This window comes from Scyliorhinus canicula, chromosome 8 (genome assembly GCF_902713615.1).
Source record: "Scyliorhinus canicula chromosome 8, sScyCan1.1, whole genome shotgun sequence".
NCBI lineage: Eukaryota > Metazoa > Chordata > Chondrichthyes > Carcharhiniformes > Scyliorhinidae > Scyliorhinus > Scyliorhinus canicula.
The window spans coordinates 21219738-21241776 of record NC_052153.1 but is presented as its reverse complement, the minus strand read 5'-3'; the positions used below and the strand labels follow the sequence as shown (position 1 = coordinate 21241776).

Here is a 22039-nt window from a genome sequence, read left to right as displayed (position 1 = left end):
AGGTTCTCAAATTCTCAGAGGTTATAATCGCCTCAACTTGCTTCTATAGTTGGCATCATCTAAAATCAACATTCGGCATCCCACAGTTGACAATATGTTGTTTAACACTGAGTTTCTGCAGGTTTTGATATGAATCTCTGCAATTTTCTTTTAAAAAATGGAACTGCATAGGTTTTTGTGAAACTAGAGACAGTTTGCAGATTAAATACTTGCTGCCTTACTGCAATATACACACACACACACAGAGTAGTTAGCACTGTAGCTTCAGTGCCAGGGTCCCGGGTTCGATTCCCGCCTGTGTCACAGTCTGTGTGGAGTCTGCACGTTTTCCCCATGTCGGCGTGAGTTTCCTCCGGGTGCTCCGGTTTCCTCTTACAAGTCCCAAAAGACGGGCACGTTAGGTGAATTGGACATTCTGAATTCTCCCTCGGTCAACCTAAACAGGCGCCGGAATGTGGCGACTAGGGGCCTGTCACAGTAACTTCACTGCAGTATGAATGTATGCCTACTTGTGACAATGATAAAGATTATTATTATTATTATATGTGCCAGGAACCAAGCCAGAGATAAAATTAGCATTCCTCTTTAGGAACCACCTGGAAAGAAAAACGCTTACATAATCAAAAATGTTTATTGCTGTGAATTTGTACATGTGATAGGAAACAAGAACAGCAAATAATTTCTGATAGTAGTACAGATAGGAACTGTCACAAGGTAGCATTGTGCACTGAAACTCCATCAATGATTCTTGCAGGAATAACCATAGGTTCACGCCCATGTTGCCAAGACATTGATGAGGTTAGGCTAAGACACAGAAGATACTCAACTGGCAAAACATGCCATGGTTAACCATCTTGTCTGTGCATTTAATAGGTGTCAAGAAAAATAAAACTTTACAGGGAAGAAAAGATGTTCTACCGTTGGATTTTAAAAACTTTTATTTCATTTATAAAAATGACTTTAGATCACATTTGTAACACTTAGGACCTTGGTGAAAATTTCTTAACACTGGTATTACTGTGTCAATTTAAAGGTTCTTTGGATTACTCCCAATTAGATCTGCAGTGTGCTTCCAATTAGATTGGTGGTGTTGTCAGAAGTTAATGCTTCAGTTATTTTATGGTCATGTTAGCAACTTTTGTAAATATATATATATATTTATGACTGAATATCGAGTACATTAGTGGAAAAGAATTACAAAAAATTACTTTCAAATGTTAAGCAATTTTAAACATAATACTACAATTAAATATGATGGTATTACACAGTGCATAGAAACATCACTGCTCAGAAAACAGACAAGATAGTCCAGAGCATAATTAACCTTGTTGTGTGTGTACTAATGATGACCAAATAAACTTCAAATTTAGTTAACAATCTGGCCTCAGTTTAGCCCAGCCAATTCCCGGGGTGCTCATTTACCAATCAATGCCCACTGTTTAATATCTGTATTGCAACAGGCAGTCAGTCTGATTGTATGGTACATGTACAATATGAATCCAGTCTCAACTCTTCCTTTCTGCATTCCTCGAGTCACTAGGATTACATTAATCAAAATAAAGTATTTAAAAAAAAATCCCTTTTAAAGGAGATAATTACCCTCTTAAATAATTCTGTTTTTAACCCATCATTAACCTACAGGCCTATACGGAGGTTGTGATCAATACAGTTACAATTAGTATGCTAGTTACGGTTTTAGGGCGAAGTTACTAATTTGGTCCACATCAAAAATTCAATTAAATTCAGTTTAGCTACAAAAATAGACTACTCAATTTTTGTTGTATAAAATTAGCAACATTTTTTGTTCAAATTGCACTGTAACAAATATATGCTATCTTTGTCCTTTAATACTGCTTCAGGTACTTTTTTAAAATCTGCATTAAGATGCAAGAAACAGCTATGAAGGCAATACCACTACGTAAGATCATACACTGCAGCACTGTTCAAACAGATTACTGTCCAACAGTTCAGAGTAGGAAATTAATCAATGTGCGGGTTTGTTCCCTTGAAAATGGATCAATATCTTAATCAAGCTTTAGTTATGACAGCTTTTATTAAAAGCTATTAGAAAGAATGTTGCTTGTTACTGTTCATATATTTAATGTACACCTTGCCAGATCCTAACTAGCAAGTATAAACACATGATTACATAGCTTTAATCATATTTACATAAAAATACCTTTTGCATCTAGCACAAAAGCTCGAGTTCGTTTTTGGAAAGCAATAAATAAAAGCATTTCTAAACTCAAACCTGTTAAAATAGTCTGACGATGCATAATTTTCATAAAAAGGGTCTCTTCCAGCCCTTCCCCGCTACAAAGCCATGGTATTTTATTTTACAATTAAGTCACACAAAGATCTTGCAACAGGGATCTTACAACAGGGTACCAAGGTCAGGTTCAATCAGCATCACAGTTTCTAAAGCCTGACAGCTACTGTGGGCTCATGCAGCACATGCATAAACAAATAGTTCCGCTTGAACACTGTACAATATAAGCAGCTCCTGCAAGAACAGCTTGGTTAGTGATTATACATCAAACTGAATCCGAAATGTACTTTTCATTTTTAGAAAAAGGTCTGTACAAAACACTTGGGAACAGAAGATCAATTCCAAAAGCACCAACACAACAGGTTTCAAATATTAGTTGAACACAGAGTCTCGCATACATGTTGTGCACATGTCTTATGCCATGTAAGCAGTGATTGTTTTTTTAATTAAGGAGACTAGTAATCTGTCACAGTAAATCATCCAGTGATTGGGGAACCAAAGTTACCAAGCGGCTGCGTCAAATAGCACGAGTTGTGGAAGTCCCTGCTACTTGCAGCTGTCTTGCCAAAGACCCGAGGAGGGTCACGTTAGGACTATTGTACACCCTACTTCGAAATCCACCAGTTTCGCCAAACCACCGATGAGTCAATAATAGGAGCTTCTGCTTGCCCAATATGAAGGCACATTTTTGCCTTGGAGAGCCACATTCCACTTGCTCAAGCCCAGAGAGTCCAGCGACAGCCAATGATTAGGGACCCTTCCATGTAAGCAGGCGAATTGCTGGTCACGAATGTCAAGAAATATTGATAAACATCCACTGCTTTTCCAACCAGGACCATAAGAGCATTCATTGGCTTTTCTGAACACAAGTGGGAAATATTCTCAGCCCTTAATTCAATTAGTAAGACAGGATACCTGGTCAGTCTTCAACATTCCTTTGGAGCACCGAGATCCACCTGGCTCAGATATTGGATTATGGAATCTGATGAATCATCACTATGGAAACCGTCTTGGGAGTCATGCCAACCTCAAAGAGACTCTGCTTATGTCTTCCAACAGTGTTCCAGGTGGATAATCACCAAATGGACTACGAGTGCAAGGTTGAACCCTTGTTAAGGGAATTGCAGGTACCAGGAAGTTCTCGTGAATGGCATGGTGAGAAACTAAATTTGCCATAAAACATGCGCACTCATCCACCCGAGTGTAGTATGGAGGAAAACATACAGCACTGGTGGTCTAAGTGGTTGCAGCTTTAACAGCAACTTGTTCCTTCTTTGCAGGCCCATTAAGGCAAGCACCAACCCCTGGACATACAAGCACCCTGCCACGAGGAAATGCCATCAAGGAAATATACCCAGCCACGCAAGTCCCCAACAACCCAGCCAGCAGCTTGAGATCAGCAGAGTGGATATTGCCACTTTGAGGCGAAGGCATCGTCACTGGTAGCATGCGCCTCAGCAGCTGAAATCTGTGGCGATTAATCCGATCTAAGTGAAGTGAAAATTAAATATCTTACACAAGAGAATTGCATTCTACAAATATCCCACTTCTCACTGAGGAAAGAGCTCAGCACCCTACAGGGGAAACTGAGAAAATGTGCATGCACTTCTCTTTCAAACGTACTTGTGACACTTAAAAAAAAAAATAGTAAAAAAAAAATAAAAGCAAATTGTACTTAACGGGAGTAATACTGTCCTTTCAAACTAAATTTCGTAGTTTCCTACCACTTTACAACAGCTCTGCAATTTACAAGTTCCTGTGACAAAGCACGAGTCTTAGTTATCCTTCCAAACATCAGAATGTCAAAATACAGAATGATGCAAAGGGCGTTTTGTGGTTAAACATATTTACTAGGGTCACTACATTCAGCCTTGGAAGAATTTCTAAGTTGCTATGGGCACTGAAAAATCACGGCAGATGAACTTGCAATTATATTTAGACTCAAAATTTACACCCGCTTAAAAATTAAGTTATTTAAATATAAAAACACTGCAGCACTTCCAACTGCGCAGCTATTCAATCTCTCAAGTAACAGTCACTGAATAAATCTGTCAGCATTTTGTCCCTTTACCCAACTCACGTGCACTTTTGTACAGCAACTATCCTTCATGCTCTCTGGACTGATTTTAAAAAGAAATGAATGCAAATTTGGGGCACTTAGTTCCGTTCTGTCCTGAGAACGCACCTTTACAAGACTCCCCCACTCATGCCAGAACAGAGGCATTATCCAAACACACCTAAAGCACAGCAGAGCATCTTGCAAAGGCACTTGTGGCACAGAGTCAAGTACCTGTAAATGCAGCAATAAAAGCTAACTGCTTTCAGAGGCTGTTCATTTTTCAATGAAAACTTCACCGTCGTTAATTGATTTTTCCCAAGGATTGTAACAGTTTGTTGCATTGCATTAGGTCAGGGAGCACAGGAGGATAATCCTGGTATTTACAGAGATAATCTCAGGGTTGGTGATCCCTTACTGAAGAAAGTGTCTGTGCCAGTGATCAAAATGTCACTTTTATTTTTGGAAGTGTGAAACACGAAGGCTGATTTTGTATCCTGCACCCGAGACACAATTCTCCACAATTCTGCAGCAAGACATGTGCACAACACTTGACACAAGGCAGCACTGATCCATTTGTCACTGTAAAGTTTGGACTGCAGTGGTCTGAAAACAAACATTCACGACAGAGAACACTCGTAACTCCCTTCATCCTCAAGTTGCTCCTCTTCCTCCTCTCCTGGACCATCATCTTCCTGCCTGCTGATACTGCCACCACCATCGCCCTGGCTATTAAGGTGACCGGCAGCATTTCTACTGTCCTCTGCCCATGAGCTGGGGGGCTCCACTGCCTTTGATATGCTCAGGCGGCTCAAAGGCTGAAAAGCTTCAGGCTGAATTTGCTCCTCTGTGACCTCGTTCAACTTCTCCAGCATGGGTTTGATGCGGTTGAGAAATGGCTTGTATCCAGGGCTGACGGTGTTAGATCAGCATTGTTTGGGGGGGGGCGGGGGAAATGAGAAGGGAAAATTAATTCAATGTGTGATAAAACAGTAATACAGCTCTGCTCTCACTGCAGTGACTTCTACCGATCAAAAAAGACCCACTATCCAGCTTTGAAAGCTCAGTAGCAAAGATAGAAGGCCAATTGTCATTTCATACATATTGAGATCACAGAATTAGTAAATTACTGAGGTCATCTGTAAGTTTTACCGCAAAATTTTACTGATAATACCTGCATATAAATAATCTTTGTCAATGCTTAATCGAGGCTTACTTGACCCAATTTAGCATTAATCAATTCTCCTCATTTATTCCCATTAAATTTCGCCTGCTTCCAAATAACATGACCATAGAACTATCCTGTAAGATGGTTCGAGAGGATGACAAAGCACCTGCACTCATTGGCAGTTCAGGATCAGCAAGAAAGAGGCGAATATGATTGCTTCAGCTGCTTTGCCTCTCTCCCAACCAGGAGTGTGTTAAAGTGCAGAGGGGAAGTGGAGTTGGACCTGAACATTCCAGATAGGAGATAGATTGAACAGTACAGCACAGAACAGGCCCTTCGGCCAACGATGTTGTGCCGAGCATTGTCCGAAACCAAGATCCAGCTATCCCACTCTCTGTCATTCTGGTGTGCTCCATGTGCTTATCCAATAACCGCTTGAAAGTTGCCTCTCTATGTTGCACCAGGGGGGGGAATTTGCTATTTTGTGTTTTTTTTTCCCCCGGCATCTTTTTAATAGGAATGACTTTTGTCTATTTGCAACTGGCCATTCGGACCGCGCGGCCCACCCCTCCTGGACATAGTGGACCCCGCCAGTGAACGTCCTACCATGCACCCCATCAGTGACCGCCCCCAGCCAACCCCAGGCCTGCGCCATGCAGCAACCACACAACCCCGGGAGACCCAAGTGCTAGTTCTGCGGACAGTCAAAGCACCCCCGACATGAGCATACCCGTCACTTAATCTGCACTCGGGTTTCTGGAAGAAAAACCAATTGATCTATCAGATTTTCTTGGAGTGAAAATAGCCTGTTTAGAGGGAAAACTGAATGACATATTGAGCCTAGTCAGTGAATACCTGAGCAAAACATCTTAATTACTACTCATAACCTCAACTGAGCAATGGCAGTAGCGAGAGAATAACCATTAGTACCAATGGGAAAATCAGCTAGGGTGTCCAACTTCTAACTGAGATGCAGCCATAACTCCAAGCCACTCACCATCCCGACTTGGAAATATATCGCCGTTTCCTCACTGTCACTGGGTCAAAATTCTGGAGATTCCTCCCCAACAGCATTGTGGGTGTACCTGCATCACATGGACTGCAGCGGTTCAAGGCAGTAGCTCATCACCACCTTCTCAAGGCCAACAATTTGACTTAATCAAAAAATTATCTCTGGTGTACTACAGTAAAACTAATATAAGCAAAAGCACATCCTGAAATGCAGCTATGAACTGGTCGTGTTGAATCTTACAATACTTCACTTACCAGTCTGCAGAAGCCCATCCATCCACAGCTAGCATACCGTCTTTTATACCCTGCAAAATATCCATGGGAATCTCGGAGTGTTGGATTGAACTGATTATCTGGTTTATCACTGCAGAATCTCGGAGAATGAGTGCTATAATTATACACCATTCCAAACAGCCTGCTTCCATAAAAATGTGCATCAGATACCTGAAGGAACAGAACAATCCAGTCACAGAGCTGACACAGGTAGCTGCAGAAAGCTACCCCCCAAACCCCAGGATTTCCATCACTTTCAAACAACCTACAATTCAACCAATTATTCTAGAATACATACGTAAAATATTGCTGAAAATGCATTCTTTAAGACAAAAATCTACCATTAAAAAATATTAAATAACAGTTATTCCCAGAGCTTCAAAAGTAATTTTATTCTTCCTTTTATGGCCCTCCTTGCATTATTCACTGCAAGTTGGGATCCACTCCCGATACTCTGCAAGGCCATTAAAAAAAAAAAATTTAGATTACCCAATCATTTTTTCCAATTAAGGGGCAATTTAGCGTGGCCAATCCACCTACTCTGCACATTTTTGGGTTGTGGGGGCAAAACCCACGCAGACACGGGGAGAACGTGCAAACTCCACACGGACAGTGACCCAGGGCCGGGATCGAACCTGGGACCTCAGCGCCTAAGGCGGTTGTGCTAACCACTAGGCCACCGTGCTGCCCTTGCAAGGCCATTTTTGATTTAGGTCAGAAAACTGTGTGGCATTCTTGAACATTAATTTATCATATATTCCCATGCAAAAATGATTTTTTATAGACCAGATAATCTTGACAGGTCATGTTTTTGAGGGACCATTTTTCAACTTATGCACATCCACCCGGAACACTTAACTTGGCTTTCAAAAGAATGGGGTAAGGCGCGCCCACACCAGCTGTTTATTCCATTTGTGACTCTCTCTCTCCATTTTAATTACTCCTGGAGAAGAGGCGTCAACATCAGCTGCCACTGTGGTTTCAATGTTACACGGGAGCCAAGTAAGTGTGGGGATGGGCAGCACAATGATTAACACTGCTGACTCAACGCCGGGTACAATTCTGACCTTGGGTGACTGCCTGTGTGGAAATTGTACATTCTCCTCGTGTCTGCGTGGATTTTCTCCAGGTGCTCCGATTTCCTCCCACAGTCCAAAGATGTGCAGGGCAGGTGGGTTGGCGATGATCGGGGTTACAGGGAGGGGGCATAAGTACGGTGCTCTTTTGGAGGGTTGGTACTGACTCAATGGGCCAAATGGGCCCCTTCTGCACTGCAGGGATCCTTTGATAGCCCCCAGGCGTTGGTGCGGGGTTGGGCTGCTGGACTGAGTCAGCATTCACAAGGGCTCGATAGGTAAGGCTCCTAAAGTCTCCCCTCCCCAGGAAGGCTGATGGTGATGGATTTGGATACCAGGTTTGGCTCTCCATTCATTTCATAGTCATTTTTGAAGTTGGCTCCTGTATCTTGTTTCCACGAGTGCTGTTTAATTCTCTTCTCTGTCAGTTTCACCCCTGAAAAAATTGATCAAATTGGGTTTCTGATGTGATTGTAGGGATTATATTTTAATTGAATTTTGTGGGTTCTGAAAATCTAGGGTTGGCTTTTACAGGAGTATTTTTGGTATTTTACATACAGATAGATACCGGAGTCTTTACCTGTAATAATCTCCTTTAATCCTAATGGGGGACAAATCAGGACCCTGGCATATGAGGAATTTAAAACCTCAATTACATTTTGTGATGGCGGAGTCTGACAAAAATACAGCCTCGCATCTCGGGTACCTGCTTTCACATGGAGTTTGGGAAATGCTCTTACAGTTGATGGATTTGGACTTACCTTAACTGAACCTGTGACTTGCGAGGGCCTTTATTGGCCAGTTCCATTGATATATATTCTAGTTCAGACTGTGTAAGACTGAGTGTGGAGAAACCTTCATCGACCATAGTCCAGTCACCATCCACCATAGAACTGGTTTCAGTGAGATCAGTAGCTGACCCAATACTGCATTCATCACCTAAACATAAAAATGATATAACTTAACGAAGCATCAGGGAAGTTTGAAGACTTACAAAATTTGAGATTATTTCCTACATCTGCAGAATTGCAAATGCTAATCAGTATAGTTAAGAAAACAGAAATATAAAGCTCGCTTGTTCTCATCACTGCACAGGTACAGCACACGAGAAGATCTCTTAACTAAATCACAGACTAGGTCATGGGCTAGGAGGGCTTTCTGTACAACCGTTACCCAGAAGTTACGACCCAATACAAATTTGAAATAGTTGCAAACGACTTTAAGGTTCCATGAACACCACAGATAAGTCTGATGAAGTATGATTATCTGAGATCACCCCCAAATAGCCAATTAAATTTAAATTCAACACCACAGCGTTGTATAAAATTAATAAATTCCACAAATTAGCTACCCAGTAATAAAATAACAAATTAGATAAAGCTAAGCCACCTAATTGTCTCTCTAAGAAACCTCAGGGTCTTTCTTGCCCATCCAAATGAAGGAAGCTATTATCTTGTTGACACTGGCAAAGAACGATTTGGGGAGTAAAGTGGGGAGACACTAGAAAAGAAATAAAAATCTCGGAAGGACATTGATTTTAACCGTCTAAACCCTGCCCACCAAGGACAGGGAGAGGTTATCCCACTTCCACAAGTTAGCTCTAACCCCATTGATGCCCTGTCATGGGCCACTTGGGATTCCCAGATAACGAAAGCTAGATCTGGCCATGCAAAAAGGCAACATCCCCAGATAGGCTCCCTTCCCCGGGGGACTCACCGGAAAGTATTCACTCTTATCCAAGCTCAACTTATACTCCAAGAAGGTGCCGAAACTCTGAAGTAGCTTCATTATCTCAATTATGATGGAGACTGAATCCGTAATATAAAGATAATCATCTGCATTCAAGGACATCCTATGCTCCCTCCCCGCCTTAGCCCCCTCCACGCAGTTGAAGAACTTAAACGCAATGGCCAATGGCTCAATTTCCAAAGCAAACAGAAGCGGAGACAATGGACAACCCTGCCTCGTACTCCTATTTAACTGAAAGTAACCTGAGCGCAAGACGTTCGTATAAACACTAGCAGTGGGAGCCCTCTAAATCAAGCAAATCCAAGATACAAACTGAAACAGATCTGCTCCCCCAGCTGCTCTATAATGCATTTGGAAACCTTCATGAATTCAGACTTAGACTGGTCCACTCGAGGGTCTAATACAAAGTAATAATCTTTATTAGTGTCACAAGTAGGCTTACATTAACACTGCAATAAAGTTACTGTGAAAATCCCCTCGTCGCCACACTCTGGCAACTGTTCGGGTACACAGAGAGAATTCAGAATGTCCAATTCACCTACATAAGGGGCGAGATTCTCCGCAAATGCGGAGAATCGTAAAGGCTGCCGTGGGACAGGCCGTGACCCATGGCAGCCTTCACGTCCACATCCGGGGCAGATTCTCCTCCCCCCGGGCGGGGCTAGGAGCGCGGCCCCGTGTGTCACGGTCTTGACGACAGTCGTCAAGGCCGCACGCCAAGCATCACGCCGGCTGACGCGGCCGATGATGTCAGCCGCGCATGCGCAGTTGCCGTCTTTTCCCTCCACCGCCCCACAAGACGTGGCGGCTTGATCTTGCGGGGCGGCGGAGGGAAAAGAGTGCGTCCGTTACGGACGCACAGCCCGCTGTGGCTGTGGTACTGTCGTGCCAATCGGGCCCCCAGATGCCCCAAACGGGCATCTGGCGCCTGTTTCATGACGGCAGCAAGCAGGTGTGTTTGCTGCCGTGTTGAAACGTGCGTGATGACCCGGCTGCTCGGCCTCGGAGAATCGCTGCTCTCCGTAAAAAACGGTGAGTGGCGACTTGTGGCGTGGGTCGTGCGTGGGGTGGGGGAGAGAATAGCGCGAGGGCGTGAAAAATGTCGGGTTGTGGGAGGAAATCGGAGCACCCCGGAGGAAACCCACGTACACATGGGGAGAACGTGCAGACTCCACACAGACAGTGACCCAAGCTGGGAATCAAACCTGGGACCCTGTCGCTGTGAAGCAACAGTGCTAATCACTGTGTTACCGTGTTTAAGTCCCCCCTCCCCAAAATTAGCTGGTGTCAATCCTAATCAGCATTAGAAGACAGTAAATTGTTAATAAAGGCCATACTATCCCAATTTGGAGCATTAACTAGGATCATCGAGGTGCCCGCCAAAGACCCACTTATAATCACATGCCTCCCATTCAGCTCCGCTGGGATCTTAGCAGACGAAAAAGGAACACTTTTATTAATCAAAACTGGAGCCTTCCGAGCCCTACTAGTGAAGCCCGAGTGGAATGCCTGTCCCACCTAACCCTTCCGTAAAGCTGTCTGGTCCCTGACCCGCAAATGGGCACTCAAACACTTCAGATGAGTAAATATCCTTGACCTTTTTACTGGGCCGTTCAACCCTCTTAAATTCCATGATACCAACCAAAAATTGAGGGTGATTCACACCCCAACCCCCTCCCACATAAGCCATTTCCACCAAGAGAAATAATCCAGCAACTAATTAGAAAGTTCAGGCATCGAGGCAACACAAGTAGCCACCCCCCCCCCATCAAGACAAAACAAAGAACAAGCTGTAGTCACTGTCAGCAAACCCTCCCTTCCCCCATCCCCCTCCCAAATAAACACTCACAACCAAAAGGCGAACAAAAATTCCTAACCCCAAACAAAAACCCGAAGCTCATTATCTAAAACTAAACGAAAATAACGAGCAGTGGTTACCCTCACCACTTCGCTCCCGTTAGTCAACTTTTCAGGTAGCAGGGTGACCCCCGCCCGGGATGAGGACAAATAAATAGCCATAACAACCAAACCCACAATTGGAACCAAGTTAATAAACAAAGACAAAACTCCCATCCCACAGCACGGGAGCACAAGTGATTAGCACTGTGGCTTCACAGCGCCAGGGTCCCAGGTTCGATTCCCTGCTGTGTCACTGTCTGTGCGGCGTCTGCACGTTCTCCCCGTGTGTGCGTGGGTTTCCTCCCACAGTCCAAAGATGTGCAGATTAGGTGGATTGGCCATGATAAATTGCCCTTAGTGACCAAAAAAGGGTAGGAGGGGTTATTGGGTTACGGGGATGGAGTGGACATGAGGGCTTAAGTGGGTCGGTGCAGACTTGATGGGCCGAATGGCCTCCTTCTGCACTGTATGTTCTATGTTCACACAAGAACACAAAAACGCAAATTGGTACAAGATTCCCCAACAAGCCCCCATAATCACAGGCCCTCCCCAACCATTGCAAGCCATGACTGCCAGGGCTATGGGTGGAAGCAACACTGGCACCCAAAGAGACTTTCTCTTGAGTTGCCAGCAGTACTGGCAGACCAACTGTGCATTCCAGTTGACACCTTCTCAAAGGGAGTGTGTGTCAGAAAACTCACCTATGATTGTAACAGAATGGAACCAAGTGAGAGCATTGAGCTAGATTGCAAGAAAGAAAAAATCAGATGCAAAAAATTATTTCTGAAGACAAAATGATTGATGCTCTAGGAATCGAAGAAATCAGTGGGCAGAACAAAGGGAACACATCTCAAAGCTCTATGCGGCTCCAAGACCCAGATGTGGTGCACAACAGATAACCAATGAAAACACACCATTGTTCTGATCAAAAGTGTCCAATGATATTTTGAAACAGTACGTCTACAATTATAGCGGTCTGTGCACTCCCAGCCAGTTGACTTTTTCTTCAAAGTTGCAGATTAATGAAAGAAAATAGACATCAGTTTCAGTTTATAACAGATAAGTCATTGGGGGGGGGGGGGGGGGGGGGGGGGGTCAGTGGCATGAGTTTGTGTACCACTCCAACTCTCCACCGATCAGATGTTTTAGCGAAATAGCAATGCTTGTGATGCGACTCTGTAGGGTTGGGGCAAGTCGCATGGAAAAAAGAAAAGTGCGTGTATGGAAGTGGGGTGCAGAGAAAAATCTGAGCAGCCTTTATCAGCAGCCTGGGAGCTTGTGCGGTTTGTAAAGAAGGAAGAGATGCAGGAAGAATTTCAACCTCAAAAATATTCCCCATGAACTCTGAAACCACTAGTGCCAATAATTCACCGAGAGCCAACATTGCCAGAAGCACTGCAGAGGCAATAAAGCTATATTCACTTCAATATTATTTCATTACAGAACAAAAAAAACCTTGGATTATATAATCATTGTCTTCCGTTTTGAGAGTTGCAAGGTGCACACTTATCAACAGGTGATGTTGGTAGTGCACAACTCCCATATTACAAGTACATACTTATCATATCATACTTATTATATCATGTAAATTAAAAGCGGAAAACAAGTGAACAGCCTGGCAGCACCCGTGGAGTGGGAAAGAGAATTTAATGTTTCAGGTTCTTACAAAAGGTCTTCAACCTGAAATGTTAGCCGTGTTTCTCTTGCCACGAATCCAACAATACTGCTGAGCATTTCTATCAAGTTCGTATTTATTTCCAAGCTCCACCATCTGCATCACTTTGCTCCTGAATTAGGCTCATCATATAGTTCCCTTTGCCACATTGCCTTTTGGACAGCAAAGTAAGCTAATAAACTTATAGTCCAATTTCTTGCTCTAACCATACTCCAATATTATTCCAAGTCCTCTGTGTTGAATTTATTTTTGTCACAGATTCAGTGTACTATGATTTGCTATAGATTATTTTCTTCTGCTTTCATTAACAAACGACTTTGTGAATTGTATGTAGGAAATATCAAGTACAAACGTTGTTAGGATGGCTGCATGTGTGTGCTTTTATGAATATTTAATTAATATAGTTATAATAGCAAGTAAACAAATGCTTACCTTTGGAAAGTAAAGGCGACAGAATTGCATCTTGTGTCTGAGGTCCTTGTAATGAGCCAGAATCCATTTGAGTGTGTGCGGCGTTGAGGCTAAGGCAGATATGGCTACCATGCGCATTTATGACTCCACTCTCCAAATCACTGTTTACAAAAGTCTCCGTTGACTGTGATTTAAGAAACTGGTCTCCAACTGCAGAAAAATAAAACAAAAGGTGTTAGTAGCATCCATCAGTTAATTAAAAAAAAATTCATTTAAATTAGGTTCATCACTGGATCCATTTTTCCTTTACTAACAGTTAAGGACTGTAACCCTAGTGAGATTCACAATTGTTCCTTACTCAATGTCACAATGATAGGAGTGTTTCCTCTAGCAGGGAGGGGCCACAGATTTACGGTGATTGGTGGAAGGGTCAAGGGGAATATGAAGAAAAAATGCCAGCACCAACGTGACAATGTGGAAAATTGCTAGGTTAAGTCCAGTGGGAAATAAAGGGTGGCATATACAACCCAGCCAATTGCTACACAATCAACCTACACCCAATCATCAGCTACACGATGGAAGACATCGTGACGGTATCATCAAGCGGTACCTGCTCAACAACAACCTGATCATGGATACTCAGTTTGGACTCCTCTAAGGCCGTTCAGCACCCGACCTCAATTCAGCCTTTGTCCAAACATGAATAAAATAACTTAATTTCATACAAGAGATGAGAGTGACTGTGACTGTCCTAGATATCAATGCAGCATATGAGTAATACTGGAGTCAGTGGGAATTAGGTGGAAAGTTCTGCACTGGTTGGAGTCCTACCTAGCAGAAAGGGCGATGATTATGGTTGTTGGAGGTCAATCATCACAGCTCCAGGACATCAGTGCAGGAGTTCTGCAGGGTGGTAAACCCCGTTCAACCATCTGCAAGCTGCTTCATCAATGACGTCCCTCCATCATAAGATCAGAAGTTCATCAGACTGATTCCAGGGATAGTGGCATTGCGTTATGAAGAGAGATTGAGGAGCTGAGCCTGTATTCTCTATTTCAAAGAATTAAAGATCTAATTGAAGCCTACGTGGCTCGACAAGGTAGATGCAGGAAGGATGTTTCCCCCAGCTTGGAGGTGGGGGTGCAACCAGGGGACACAACCAAGGCTCACTGATGATTGCACCATTTTCAGTACCACTCGCAACTCCTCAGATCCTAAAGCTATCCATGGCTCCATCTATACAGCAAGACCTGCCGAACATAGAACAGTACAGCACAGAACAGGCCCTTCGGCCCTCGATGTTGTGCCGAGCAATGATCACCCTACCCAAACCCACGCATCCACCCTATACCCGTAACCCAACAACTCCCCCCCTTAACCTTACTATTAGGAGCTAGGCTTGGGCTAGTAAATGGCAAGCGGCATTTGGAGTGCATAAGTCATGGCCATCTCCAACAAGAGAATCTAACTATCTCCCCTTGGCATTCAATGGCATGTTCATCGCTGAATGCCCTGCCATCAACATCCTGGGGATTGTCCAGAAACAAAACTGGACTAGCCATTTAAATATTGTGGATACAATAGCGGGTCAAAGGCTGGAGTTCTACAATCAGTAATACACCTCCCGATGCACCTCCAAAGCAATCTATCATCTACTAGAGTGCAATAGAATTCTCTCCACTTACCAGGGTGAGTTTAACGGCAACGCTGAAGAAACTTGACACTACCCAATAGAAAGGAATCAACTTGATTTGGACGCCATCCGTTACCCGAAATATCCACTCTCTCCACCACTGACACACAATGGGCAGCAATGTGTACCATCCACAAGATGCAGTGAAGCAACTTGCCAAGGCTCCTCTGACAGCACCTTCCAACCACCAACTACCATCTAGAAAGAGGAACGCAGCAGGCGACTGTGAACACCACCATCTGCAAGTTTCCTTCCAAGTCACACACCATCCAGACGTGGAACCATATGGTCATTCCTTCACTGTTACTGGGTCAGAATCTTGGATTTGCTCCCTAACAGCACTGTTGGTGTACCTACACCAGATGGACTGCAGGTGGTCATTTACCCCATGTCCCACTCTGTCATTTAACTAGATCACCCACTTCAAGGCCATGTTCCGCACTATCCCCTTGTTCTTTAATGTCTTTCAAATCTATCGATCTCTATCTTGAATACTCAATGACTGAGCATCAACGGCTACGAAAATTTCAAAGATTCACTACCCTCCGAGTGAAGAAATTCCTCTTCAGCTCAGTCTAAATCGCTTTCCCATTATTCTGGTTGCACCCCCACATCCAAGCTTGAGGAAACATCCTTCCTGCATCTACCTTGTCGAGCCATGTGAGCTTCAATTAGATCTTTCATTCTTTGAAATAGAGAATACAGGCTCAGTCTCCTCAATCTCTCTTCATAACGCAATGCCACTACCAGGAATCAGTCTGATGAACTTCCATTGCACACTCGCTATGGAAAGTATTCCCTAAAACTGTAACACAATATTCTAAGGCTCCATACACTTTGCCTTATTGCTTACTTAATCTGCACTTCAGTTTTCAATGACTCATGGCACTCAAATTTTCTGATCAAAGTTGATAAAACCACATTTTTCTACATTATCCTGCATTTGCCATATTCTTGTCCATTCACTGTCTAAATCCCTTTGAAGCCTCTTTGCACCCTCGTCACAACTCACATTCTTATCTACTTTTGTGTCATCAGCAAACTTGGAAATATTACTTAGGTTCTGCATCCAAATCATTGACATATATTGTGAATAGCTGGGGTCCAAGCACTGATCCTTGTAGTGTCCCACTAGCCACTGCGTGCCAACTTGAGAATGACCCATTTATTCCTACTCTGTTGACCAATTCTCTGGGGAGGGGGTGGTGCAGTTAAGCATTCATAGCCCACCATCATGGCAAGGGCTTCATGTGAGCAGGCATGAAAAGTAGAATACTGCCAAAGGATGCCAATACATTTTGCACATGCATAAAAAATAAATAAGGGTTTTCCAAACGTTAGAATTAACTCAAGGTTATGAAAAATCACTCCTAGATACAAGCGTCATGTCTAATAATTCTGTAGAAACGTTCCGTTGGGTGGCTATGAATGCGATTTTCTAACATTACTATTCCAGTGCTTCCATAATATATAATTGTGAAATGCTGCTTCAAGTTGCTAAAATAAAAAATGCTCAATATCCTTCAAATTTTTATTCATATTACCTGTTTTGTATTTGCCATTTTTAAATGGTGAATTTACTAAACAGCTGGAAGGAATAACAGGAAATGGCCAAAGAAAGTCATTGTGGAGTCTTTTTAAAGCCTTAACAAAGTCCTCGATTCGTGCCACCCGAGTCCTTTCTTTGCTGAGCCAGCTAATAAGCTCAAAACCCAGTTGTGCGGCAAAGTTGCTGAGATCTTTCAGCCTAATTTCTTCCAGGAGTCTTCGTGCGTGACGCCAAAGCATCTCATCTATGTACATATTTTCATTACTGTCAGCATCTTTACTCCACCTAAAGACAAGGACACAAAATTATACTCAATTCAAATAATTAAAAAAAAATACTTGTAAAGAATAAAGGGAAGTCTTTAAAAAAGCATCCGTTACTGAACACCAGGTTCGTAGAGTAGGCTGGTTTATTAACATGCTCTGACATGGAAGTGGGTGGAAGAAAGTTTACATTTGCAATTTGGCACACAGCAAGTTCATGATCTCTGATGGTACAAGGGTAACACCAAGCAGGAGCTTTATTACATATGTAGGAGGGAGTGAAGGAAGGAAAGATTGGAGAAGGAATGAGTCAATTTGCACTGCTCCTAAGCAGCTAGAGAACTGTGTATGCAGAGGTCTTGGGGCAGGGAATAGTAAATAGTAAGCAGGAGGAGATAATAGTGTGCTTCAGAATGGTTTACACAAAGTTTTGTCAGGCTGCAATAACGTTTAAAACAGATCTACAGGGTAGGTAAATGCAAATTATTGCACAACCAAAATGGGTTTGTACAGTGAATGCATTCACTGAAACAATAAGAATTTTAAAGGTTTTTGAGCACTTCTGAAAACATTTAGTAACATTTCTCTTGAATGCATCATGAAAAAAACTTTTGCCAATTTTCCAACATTTCTGGATTGTGTAATCTTCTGCTACTTTGCAATAATTTTGATGAATTTTTCACTTGTTTGTATTTTGTAAGTCAATACAACCCATTAGTTTAATAAAGCAAACAACCAGCAATGATTTATGGCGTACAATTTTACATAGAACATACAGTGCAGGAGGCCATTCGGCCCATCGAGTCTTGCACCGACCCACTTAAGCCCTCATTTCCACCCTATCCCCATAACCCAATAACCCCATCTAAACGTTTTAGATACTAAGGGCAATTTATCATGGCCAAACCACCTAACCTGCACGTCTTTGGATTGTGGGAGGAAACCGGAGTACCCAGAGGAAACCCATGCAGACACGGGGAGAACGTGCAGACTCCGCACAGACAGTGACCCAGCGGGGAATCGAACCTGGGACCCTGGCGCTGTGAAGCCACAATGCTATCCACTGTGCTACCGGGCTGCCCTAAATTTAGAACGAGACTCCAGTTAGAAAATTATACAACATAATTACCTCTTGGCTGAGGGACCTGAAGGCATGCTTAGCGTCTTTTGCAGGTTAAATTTACCACCATTGGGACCTTCTGCTGACTGTGAAAAACTGATGCTCCTATGTTTGAAAAACTCAAAGCCTCCAGATGAGCTGGGTTCCTGTAATAACATTAAAAGGCACAATACTTTAATCTAGAAAATATATACACAGCACACTGTCTTAACACCTATCACCATGGGAAACAAGTGGAAATAGACTATATCAGGTTTTGCACCGAGAAGGACCCTGAAACCAATTTTCCATTCCAGTTGCTGGAAATTGGGATTTCGGAGTAAAGGTAAAGTTGTCATTAAGTACTGTGTAACAGCACTGAAGCGTGAAGCAAAGAAACAGCCCAGTTCTCTACCATTTCATCGACACGCTGAAGTGTTTGAACTGCTATTTCTTTCAAGTAACTCAAATAAACTGTTATATACCCGACAACTTGCAGTCCATTATAAATGCTATGGGATTTAAAAATATCTTAATGTTTAATTCTGATTGTGTTTGCAGTGCTAACCAAAAATGTATCAAATGCAATCTGAGAATCAATTACAATCAGTTTCTCGTTTCCAACATTCACGTCACCAATATGTTATGGTGAAGTTGAGAGTATTACGATTCTGGACCAGACCCCATCAGTTGGTGGGATAGCGCACAGAAACCCTAATATTTAATTTAATTTGTATAACTGTGAAGAAAGGATCCTTCGTTCCAGGAGTGACTCAGTGCACAATTAGGGATGTGGTATATTAAGACAAATTTTATGTAACTTTATCATAAAGAAAATAGCCTATAATTACCAGGTAAACAATGCTTAACAATGAAATGAAACACTAAATTTTATCTGCTATCTTTATCTCCACTCAAGCAAACCCATCTCAGGTCCAAATTCACTTTTAAATAGTTAGCAGACCCCAGGAATACTTGCAGTAAAGAGATATCTCAGATACACTGCTTTGAGAGAGAGATTCTTCAAGAATCAGCTTGCCGATTCTTGCCTGTGTCAAACTACCATTTAACCTTCCAGCCTTTTCAGAAACTGCTGTTCAGTTCACAGGCGAAATCGTTCAACTAAACTGCTTTGAGAGAAATTGGTGATCTGTCCACATCCCAATCTTTAATTGAACTCAATACTGAAACTCAACACCAGACTGCTTTAGTCCCTGGCTCCTCCCATTAACTACATCATCATATTAAAGCTGAACACAATGGGCTGGATTCTCCAAAAATGGGGCCATGTCCCCACGCTGGTGTAAAAACGCTGGCATTACACTCCAGACTTTCCTAAAAAAAAACATACGGACCAATTCACCTACCTACAGGGGGCTGGCAGGTACCGTCGTGGTTCCTGCAGCTTTGGCTGCGGATACGGGCCCCGAACGTGATGGCGGACCTGGACCCAACAATCTGCCTCGCGCTGCTCCATCTATCCCACCTGATCGCCACCCTAGTCGCCCATAAGGCCCTCCCCCGGTGTTCGATCCCCCCGCCCCCCACCAGGGCAGCCGCGGGCCGAGTCCGCAGCCGCCGCACACGAGTCCCAACCAGCCAGACGTGGTTAGAACCATACCGTCGGAAATTCGGCCAGTTGCGACCGGAGTATAGCTGGGAGGGAATCTGGCAACGGCACCCCACGCTTAATTCGCGCGCGGACGATTCTTCGGGGACTGGAGAACCGCGGGAGCAGTGCCGGGCCTGATTCTCGCGTAAACTTTGATTCAGTGCCCCCGCGCCGAAATCTGCTGTGAATCCAGCCAAATGTCTCTGATTATCTACTCCCCAGGAAACCTTCTTCATATAAACAAAATTCCACTAGCCCAACTTTTATGATGCTTTAATTGCACCTCTGCAGCCAAAGTGTCTCGTGGTCTTGTAAACCAGGATGTTTAAAAAGCATTACTGCAGCATTCACATACTAACCCGGGCTTTTAACCCGTATGCACCAAATACATATAATACAATATATTTCTGAAATTCCTACATGCATCACAGGTGGATGACTTAAGAGCAGTTCTACTGTATGTTAGAGTTTGGCTTCACCTGTGCAATGCAAAAGCAAGGAGTTTTATTTCTCAATACTTAATGCAATCCATATTTTTCCATGGTTTAGATTGTCGGAAATGAGTTGGGTTTCAAGAAGCTCAAGATGGCAGAGTGTGAAGGTTGAAGTTTATCTGCATAAGTGGCGCTCTTCACTGTGAACCAGCCCAGAAAAAACAATACTCCACGACTCATATAATGTATGTGTAAAAGTTAAATACTGTGGATGGCTGGCAGTAAGAAGCAATAATTAGCCAGGTTCAAGTTACATTGTCATACACAAGAACAAGCTAGAGGAATTGTTTGCTATGCCTGCAATTGAATTACTGCCAGAGACTGCGATAAACTTAGAACAATTGATAGTAGCTGTGGCTTTTGAGTATCACGTTAGCCTTAAGCAGTATAGGACCTCAGGCCAGAAAGGCTACAAAAACCACATTTTTTCATCTTCCATCTTTGCAATCAGAAGCTGTTGCAAAGTTTACTACACTCACATCACACACAGAATTACAAGTGCTGCGATGCCAGAACAATATGTAGTGATGTATGAACAGTTTAGTTGGTAACATTATGGGACTATAATCACCACATATTATAACAAATTGTTTTGATGTTCACTGGAAGATGAGTTATTTTCCCAGGTACCTGAGTGGTAGGAGTAGGTGGAGGAGTCTCTAATTCCCCGGCACCAATGGCTTTTAAGAAACGAATCATGTGACGGCAAAGGTCCCACTTTCCTCGTTCCAGGGCTGTGCTGAAAAGCAGTGTGGCGTGCTGTCTGCTCACTGCAGGAACCTCCATGTTCTACCAGAAGAAAAACAGTTGTAAGAAAAACAGTTGTAAGAAAATGCAATCAAATTCAATTTTGCAGTAGATTTCACTCCATTTTGTTATCCACCTTTATCAAATTTGATCAATACGAGGCCATCAATTTGTGACTGAACATTACATATTCAGGTAACCAGATTTCCATACCAAGTCTCGATTTTGGCTAGACATCTTGCATGCATTGAAACAAAGGCATAAAGTGGTCTTGCTTATTGCTTGGTGATTCAGAGTGCTGCGAGAACAGTGCAAGATCTGACGGCATAGCTGGGATATAGCAGCAGCATGGAGGGTATATGGGTGGAGTGGTGATGGGCAGGAGAAAGAGCAAACACAAGAGTGGTGATGCACTGCAAGATTGGTGGGAGGTCTGACATGGCACAAAAAGTGGGGTTAAACCAGCGGTACAGAGAGAGAAAAAAAATCAAAAAAATGTCATTGCAAAAATAATGCAGCAGCATCACAGTACAGCGGGGAGGTGGCTGTTTGCCAAGTGTTAAGGATTCTCTTTTCCCTGAAATTGGGCGGTGGCTTAAACTACGTGTGGGAAACTGTCAAGTATTACAATGTAGTTATAGCATAACTTGTTAAACTTAATAAAAATCTTAATTAATTAAATAAATAAGACTAGTCTAAGGATATGACAAAACAAGTGTGTCTCTGGACTGCAGAACGTGGAAGTTTACAGAAGGAGTTCTCCTCAATTTGCCACCTTAGGCGAGGTTTCAGGGAAAGGGCAGGGTAGTGGACTTGGGTAGGGTGCTCTTCCAGAGATTCAGTGGACACTCAATGGGCTGAATGGCCTCTTTCTGTACTGTAGGGATTCTATGGAAGACCAAACAATTAGAAATGCAAAGAGGAACTATGAAATTAAATTGTTAAAAAATATCAAAAACAGTAATATATTTTACAACACATCAATAAAAAAAACA

At 42.9% G+C, this 22039-nt stretch overlaps 1 protein-coding gene across 2 annotated transcripts in view; it reads right to left on the bottom strand.

Annotated features, from left to right (window-relative positions):
- Nucleotides 1-617: 617 nt before the first annotated feature.
- The window catches only part of ric1 (RIC1 homolog, RAB6A GEF complex partner 1), a 161512-nt gene continuing 140090 nt past the window's right edge, over nucleotides 618-22039 (bottom strand). The window contains exons 20-26 of one of the 2 annotated variants that reach the window (XM_038804247.1): nucleotides 20928-21086; nucleotides 18222-18358; nucleotides 16825-17114; nucleotides 13609-13797; nucleotides 8615-8792; nucleotides 6760-6948; nucleotides 618-5237 (exon numbers count right to left, since the gene is read on the bottom strand). In XM_038804247.1, coding sequence (XP_038660175.1) covers nucleotides 4946-5237; nucleotides 6760-6948; nucleotides 8615-8792; nucleotides 13609-13797; nucleotides 16825-17114; nucleotides 18222-18358; nucleotides 20928-21086 — 1434 coding nt within the window. In that variant the 3' untranslated portion in view covers nucleotides 618-4945. The remainder of the gene's footprint in view (nucleotides 5238-6759; nucleotides 6949-8614; nucleotides 8793-13608; nucleotides 13798-16824; nucleotides 17115-18221; nucleotides 18359-20927; nucleotides 21087-22039) is intronic. The other variant, XM_038804248.1, reaches the window with a different exon arrangement.